Consider the following 7,877-nt stretch of genomic DNA (forward strand, 5'->3'; position numbering starts at 1 on the left):
GAGAAAAAGGTGAAAGTAACAGAGAAGACAGGCTGAGGAATTGGCCTCGTAGTCCTGCCGGGAAGGCGGCGGCCAAGGGGAGGGGGCTCAGTGTTCTGCCTGAACCAATACGCGCCTCACGGTGCACAGAAGTTGTCTTGCTGGGGGCAGATGCTCTAACAGCCTGGTCTGTTCCGTGACCCCCTTATCCTTCCACGGGAGTCTTCAAGCGGCAGGCGCCCTAATGGCTTTTAAATGCCTGACCCGTGCCCGCATAATATCAATCGGCCTAGTCCTCAGTCGGAAGGAAGACAGAGGGATCCTCACCCGTCTGGGCGGCGGTCACTGGGGCTAAGCGAGCCGTGGAGCCTTCGGAACACACCAGGCTGTGGCCCTGGCCAGAGTCCTCCGTTGCTTCCACGGCAGCTTGCCTGTTCACAGAGGGTCCCAAGGAATGACGAGAGGAGGTGGGGAAAGAGACCCCCCTGGAGGTCCCTGTACAGGCCACCAAATGTCGCGGTCCGCACGTGGGTTGGGAGAAGCATTTCCAGACACAAAGTATCTTAGGAAAGAGAGACTTTACTGAGAACAAAGCGCAGAGTTAGTGAGGGGCGCTGCAGATACAGTGGGTCCACGTCCTGACAGACCACGGAGGGCCGACCCCCTCTGTGGGCTAGTGGCCAACTTTTATAGCCTGAAGGCAAAGATTCCTGCTGGCAGGATGGCATCAGGCGATTGGTCAGGGTGCTTCGAGGTTGCTACATGGTGAATATTTTACCTACTGTGGAGGCGTGGGGCTGTCCCATTTAGATTAGGAGAGCCCATGGCAACAGTTGCTATGCGGGCTTGGTTAATTCCATAGTTTTTGTCCCGTGTCCTTGATACAGGGCTCCCCAGGGAGCAAACGCGTCATCACTCGAGAACAAATCCGGGAGGTTGCCCACCACAGCCACTGGATGTCGCTGGGCATGTCTGGAAGCCACATCACCAGTCTGCAGGAATAAAACAGAGAGACACCCACGTCGTATGAGCAGGAAGAGAAACCAAACCAAAAAGAACAAAACCAAACCCTAACCAAAGGCAGACATCTTAAAACGATACCATCGTCCAGGTAAACTGCCGGGGTCACTTCTAACCCCGACGTGATAAATTCCCAAAGACAAGCCAACCTAAAAGCCCCAAGGAAAATTAGCTCATTTTTTGATTTGGGAACGCTCAAGGGACTTACGTGGAAATAAAAGGAAAAGACCTTGGTTTTCCAGGATCCTACTCCTCTGTGGCAACATGGCCACCGATGCAGAGCATCTTGCGGTCGAGAACCACCCCCTGCGCCCAGGTCTCCTGGGCTTGGCCACGTGCGAGCGCAGCAGAGGGAGCCCCCAAGGAGGCCTGACCACTGCCCTCCAGACTCCCAGCACCCAGGACATGAAAAGGACCCCACATCTCGGGCTTTGGGAAATGCCAGAGCAGCCCTCAGCCCAGGGCAAGGCTGTGCGGGAACGGGTGGCTGATTTGGCATGGTGGAGAAGGGCCCCGGGCAGGATGACCAAAGCTGGAGAACTGAGCTGGATTTTGAAGGACGGTTGGGACTTTAAAAGATGGACTGAGGGACATGTTGACTAACTCGCTAAAAAGAAAGTAAACACCAAAGTAAATCAGAAGAAAACTGAGGGGAAACAAATGCCCAGGAATCCAGCAGGCATCCCAGCGTTGGCCTCAGATCCCTCCAACGTACCAGGAATAAAATTCCAAAATAGAAGTGCAGACCTACAAGAAGTGACAAACATGTAACAGCAATGAGAAGGGAGGAGGGGTGGGCAGGGGCTTGCCAACGAGGCACCTTTCCAGGGTGTCCCACGCTGACCGTGAACTCCACCCCGATGTATAAGGAGCCAGGCCCCAGGCCGAGGGCCTTCCACGGCTTCTCTCACTGAATCCTCGCCCCACTTCCATGAGGATGCCACAAAGCCATGTGAAGTGCTCACCTCTGGACCATAGCAATCACGGACTCCACGGGCAGCGTGCAGGGCAGCACCAGGTAGGACATGACCTTAATTGGTAAGAAGTTGCACATCTTGCTTATGTACCCATCTTGGTTTCTAATTGCTTCCCTCAGGGCTGAAAAATACAATTGGGAGGTCTGTCTCTCACCAGTGTAAAAACCAAACCATCTTCCCCGGGTGGTGCTTGGAATTTCTGTGAAATATACAAATCCTGGCAGCCCAAGAATCAGAAGCGTCCACAAATGAGATCCGGTGGGGAATGTGCCCAAGTAGCCCTTGGATCGACTACAGGGTACAGGGTCCCTTTTAAAGACTCTCTTTTAAACTGACTATTTTTGGAGGCGTACACAAACTTCTCAAAGTGCCCCTGGCCCCAGTTTTATAAGCTCTTCTTAGCACCTGCAGCTGGATTCCATCTCTTCTGCCTGGAACCCCCTAGCCTTCTATTTCCCCTTTGTAATGACCTCCCGATGCCTCAAATCACAAGAATCTGAGCAGCTGCTGGTTAATGCAACTCCTGGGGTGTTAGTGCCTCAGGGGCAAGAAAGGGGCATCCCATTCGACTTTGATTTATTCTATTCTATTCTGGCCACATCCTGCGGTGTGTGGGATCTCAGTTCCCCCCGACCAGGGATTGAACCCTAACCCCCTGCATTGGAAGCTCGGAGTCTTAACCACTGGACCTCCAGGGAAATCCCTGTGCCATTCATCTTTGAATTTCCCCAAATGCCCAGCTGGAAGCTGGACGGTGCATTCATCTATCCATTATATAATCGATGACATGATAAAATAACCAGATTCAGTGAAGGTTCAAAACTGTGATTTTGCGGGGAGGGAGAAATTAGGAGGGGCTCCTCGAGAGAGAAAAAGCTTTGAGATGGGAGGACAGGCAGAGAACGGCGTTCTCAAAGAACAGGCCACCCCCCCAATATCCAGCGTGCCTGGACTTCAGGAGCAGAGAGCACAGCCAGTTAACACAAAACTCAGCTGGAGGTTGTTTTCCTCTGGCCAGGCCCCCATGGGAAGGGAGACTGGGCAAGGACCCAGGGGGATGGGAGGCCCGTGCTGGGCGGTGTGGGTCCCAACGGGCCTGCCCTGGTCGCTCCGCCCCATTTCTTCCCACGCGGCGGCATGACCTTCCTCCACTACACACAGGGAAGCCACCCTTTCTGCCTCATAAAGGGTCACAGAGAGCCTCTGCCGTCCCGCCCCCAGAGCCGGCACCTATGGTGAGCCTGGGCGACAGGGTCTCCAGGATGCTGTTGTCCCAGGGCCGGATGCTGAGGTGTGGGTGATCCAGCAGCGTGGCTTCCTCAGGCCTCGCCTCCCCGGCGGCCATGCAGGCTCCCGTGCTTCCAGGGGGCCTGGAAGACTGCAGGCTCCCGTGCTTCCAGGGGGCCTCGAGGACTTCCGACTCTGCTGGGGATGCACTCAGGCACAGAAGGGGCCTGTCACAGATGCCTGCGAAGGGCACAGAAACAAACCCGTCAGGCAATTTCGGGCGGCGGGGTCATTACTCACTCACACACACCTGCCCACCAAATTAGAGGGAAGCTGCAGGCCTGTTATTAGTACAAGGCGGAGATCAACGAGGGCAGGCAGTCCTAGCAGGGAGAAAGGAGTGCGAGGCTTTGACGCCGGATGGATGTGAGGAGGGCGCCTGGCTCCATCACTCACCAGCTGTGTGGGCTCTGGAGCCACGTGTGGATTCTTTATGTTCAAAGCTAAGGGTTATAACTAATTTATAGTAACGGAACCACTGGTTAAGCCAGCGGTCCAGGCCCTGCAGCAGCCATTCAACTGCTACCATTATCATCATCTCTGCTTTTCAGCTGAGGAATCAGAAGCACAGAGAGGTTAAGAGATTTGTCCAAAGCCACACAGCCAATACGTGGCACCGCGAGAATCGAACCGAGATGTGATGTCACAGATGGCACCCTTCCATCACACGGCCTCGAAAGAAGCATTAGGTCAGGGAGTTTGTGCAGGTCCTGCCCTAGGTGCCGGGGCTCAGGAGCCAATACCAGTGGGTGGTTCCTGCTCGCACACTGGGTGGGGGCAGTGGGACAGGTAGTTTCGGATGCCCACGCCTGCCTCGGCTCACCTCTTGCTTCCAACCTCAGATTAAAAGACCAGGGGCTGGACCTCCCTGGTGGTGCAGTGGTTAAGAATCCACCCGCCAATTCAGGGGACATGGGTTCGAGCCCTGGTCTGGGAAGATCCCACGTGCCGCGGAGCAACGAAGCCTGTGCGCCACAACTACTGAGCCTGAGCTCTGGAGCCCGTGAGCCACAACTACTGTGCAAGCGTGCTGCAACTACTGAAGCCCGTGCGCCTAGAGCCCGTGGAGAAGCCCGCACACCGCAACGAAGAGTAGCCCCCACTCGCCGCAAGTAGAGAAAGCCCGTGCGCAGCAACAAAGACCCATCGCAGCCAAAAATAAATAAATAAATTTTATAAAAAATAAAAGAGGATGCAAGAGGAAGAATTCACAAAAAAACGACCAGGGGCTGCCCCTGGATGCCCACACCTTGCTCCCAAGTCACAGCTCCCAGTTACGCTCCCCTGAATCTTTCCCCTCTTTTAGACACATAGCTCACACCCTGGGACTTACTTTCCCTTAGGCATGTTTCAGAGAATCTGTTCCCAGAGGACACCTGGCCCAGCCCCACGCGTCGTCTGCAGGATCCCGAGGCGGCCAGCCTGGCCGAGGGAGGACCTCTCTTAGATCATTAAACCCAAACCCAGCACCGATGCCGCAAGCGCCCAGCCGCATGCCAGTCTTTAGAATTACTAAGAATCACCTGGCGTCATTTAAGTCAAATGTCTTTCGCTAGAGATGTGGAAACGGAGGCCCAGAGAGGGGAGGTGGCTTGTCACCCAAAGTCACCTAGTAACTTCCACAGGGTCCATCGCTGTTCTTTATTCCCAGGTTGCTCCCAAATTTCATCCCCAGTCCAGACTGCTTTCCAGAACCTCGGACTCTGACATCACTGTGCTTCCTGCACAACCACCCAAATATGCCCCCGGGGCACTGCACACGGGACCTGAGCTTCCCTGCAGAACCCTTGCCCTCCTGAGGGCCCGAACACTGAGCAGAGCCCCTCTCCCCCAGTGCCAGCTGCAGAAGCCAGAGGCCAGGTCTTCATCCCTAAGTCTTCCTCCTCCCGAATCTCTGGTTGGTTGCCTCCAAGTCCTGTCCCCTCGGGCCCCTTCCACCACCCTTGCTGCCGAGACCCCGGCCAAGCCCACGGCGGCCTCCTTGACCTCCTGGATGCTGCCGTCACACACTCTGCACTGCGGCTGGGGGCGGGGGGGCTTCCAAAGCTCCCTCTGACCGCCCTCACTTCCGCTTCGGCAGCCCTCCGTGGCTCCCTATTGCTGTGGGATGCAGACCCTTTCACCACATCCATGAGGCCCAACCTTGTCCCTCAACTTTTCACTTATTGCCATTCCTGCCCCTCTCCTTTCTGTCCATCTCTCTGGGTGCCCAACTCCCGCCACGCCAGTTACACATGCCTTCTTTGCACCTCATGTTCATGTTCCCCACGCCTAGAATGCTCCTATTCACTCACCCTCAAAGTGTCAACATGGATTCACATCCTCCTGAAGCCCTGCTTTCCCCTGCCTTGCAGATCCCCTCACTCCCTGTGTGATCCTACAGCATCCTGTATCTTCCTGTCAGGGCAACTGAGCACACCGTCAGCCTTCTCTTGACATATCTGTCCCTGACCATGTTGCAGCAAAAATAGAAATGAACTTTTCTCTCTCCTGAGAACAAGGAAAATAAAGGGAACAGTGAACAGACTAGAGAAAGAGAAGAATCATAACCTGGCCTGAAAGAGTTCATCACTCCTAGTTGTGTTTCTTAACTGTTACTAACCTGTCGTTTCTGTAACTAGATCTGTACTTTACAAAGCTAACCTATTTCTTTAACATTACGTGGATTACATCCTGCGCTCCCTTGTAGCGAATCGCCCCTTGCAGCATTTGCATTTCAGAAAAAAGGTCACAGGCCGATAACCCAGAGACAAACGGACCCAATTACCGGGCTGCCTGACATGACGCCAGCTGAGACTGTTTTGAAATAAGGCAGGAAGAATAAGAATGCAAGACCTTCACTACTTTGATCCTTATCATATACTCCGGACTGTGAGTCTCACATATAAAATCTTCTCTGATTCCCGAAGGAGGGGGAGACACAGTTCTTGAGGCACTAGCCTGCTGTGTCTTCCCTTCTGCCTGGCAGAAAAATAAAGCAATCTCTGTCTTCCTCCAAAATCTCTGTCTCCGTATTTCTGTTCGGCATCGGGGCACAGGGAAGCTGATATTTCGGCAACAACCACGAGACTAAGCTCCAAGAGGGCAGGGGCCACATCTGTCTGTCCGCTGTGGAGTTGTCAATTGCTTGGCACCTAGACGGTACGCAGTAAACATTTTCTGAGTAGATAAATACATGTATGTCCCGTGAACCACACCATCTCCTTGGTCTTGGCCAAAGACTAATTCAGAGGATTAATGCATGAACCAACCTTTAGTATCGAAGAAAAATAGCCGCAAACATATTTGGTTCCACTCTAACATTTCCAGAACCCAAGTCCCCCAGCCTGGACGAGCCAGGGTGAGTCAAAGGCAGGAACCTTCCCCAGAACACAGCTGGGCTAGTGGGCATGGCCCACACCCGCCTCGAGGGAGCGGGAGCTATTCTGTCACCTGCGGCCCAGAAACTGTTTATCTTCCTTCTTTATCAAACTAAAGGTTCACAATTGTCCAAAAGCAGAAAAGAAAGACAAAGGAACTGCCTTCAGCACACAGACAGGTGACCCTGCAGAGGGAGAGCTATAGCCCTAGGGCTGTGACATCCGGGTTCAGGTAGGTCCCAGCTCTGCTCCCCAGTGAGTGGAGTGTGGACCTGGGCTGCCTCTCCAACCCTGTTTCCCCATCTGTAAAATGGGGCAAATATTTCCTATCTCGAGGGACTAATGAGAGGGCCGAGTGAGACGGTGGGTGAAGGTGCTGAGCGCTGAGTGATGGAGTCAAGACTGTGGACCAAGGCTGTGAACAGAAAGCTTGTTAAAGGGGCACTTCAGTTGCCCTACTATACATACCATTCTCTTCCAAGAACCTGACCGTGTCTAAATATCCTCGAAAGCATAGCTCTCCAAGCACCTGTGAACAAATCAAGTAAATTAACTGCAGGGGGCAGTCACTAGGCACCTTTCCTTTCAACATCACCTGAAGACGGCAGACCCAAAGCCAAGAATCCCCCAAGCTCCAAGCCACTGCCATGTGCCCAGCGCAGCCGCTGCGGGGTGGGACAGGGCTCTGCTTTCCTGCAGGACTCAGCTCGAATGACACCTCCTCCGTGCAGCCTTTGCTGGTCCCCCAGCATGATGGGTGCTGGTTTCTCTGGTCTCCCTGAGTCCCTGGACGAGCCTCCACCCTAACGAACACCAGGGCCTGATCTACCTGTTGTGGGACAGTAAGAGCTGCCTCCTTTGCTCCTCGGTGTACAAACCACATGGGCAAACCAATCCTGATGTCCAGCCATCCCTCTCCCCGCGAGCACACGCTGTCGTATACGTTGCATGGCACGGCCTTCCTTCTCCCCAGAGAACTGGCACTGTGCAGATTCTATCCACTTTCTTACTATGTTAGGGTGATAAGGCCCACCACGCTACAACGACAATCAAAAAAAAGATTAAACTGGGAATTCCCCAGTGGTCCAGTGGTTAGGACTCCGAGCTTTCACTGCCAAGGGCCCAGGTTCAAGCTCTGAAGATCCCACAAGCCAAAAAAAAAAAAAAAAAAAAAAAAAAAAAAACTCCCCTGCTTTTGGGGGTTTAATTTTTTTTTTTTTTTTTTTTTTTTTTTTTTTTTGTGGTGTTTCTTGCG

The 7,877-nt window shown here is 53.5% G+C and overlaps 1 protein-coding gene across 1 annotated transcript in view; it reads right to left on the reverse strand.

Annotated features, from left to right (window-relative positions):
* Positions 1–829: 829 nt before the first annotated feature.
* Positions 830–7,877, reverse strand: part of PNPLA3 (patatin like domain 3, 1-acylglycerol-3-phosphate O-acyltransferase) — a 17,346-nt gene continuing 10,298 nt past the window's right edge. Inside the window, exons 5-8 of the mRNA XM_007453930.1 lie at positions 7,091–7,151; positions 3,207–3,443; positions 1,965–2,097; positions 830–971 (exon numbers count right to left, since the gene is read on the reverse strand). Coding sequence (XP_007453992.1) covers positions 830–971; positions 1,965–2,097; positions 3,207–3,443; positions 7,091–7,151 — 573 coding nt within the window. The remainder of the gene's footprint in view (positions 972–1,964; positions 2,098–3,206; positions 3,444–7,090; positions 7,152–7,877) is intronic.

Source organism: Lipotes vexillifer, unplaced genomic scaffold (genome assembly GCF_000442215.2).
Source record: "Lipotes vexillifer unplaced genomic scaffold, Lipotes_vexillifer_v1.1 scaffold382, whole genome shotgun sequence".
In the NCBI taxonomy this organism is placed as follows: domain Eukaryota; kingdom Metazoa; phylum Chordata; class Mammalia; order Artiodactyla; family Lipotidae; genus Lipotes; species Lipotes vexillifer.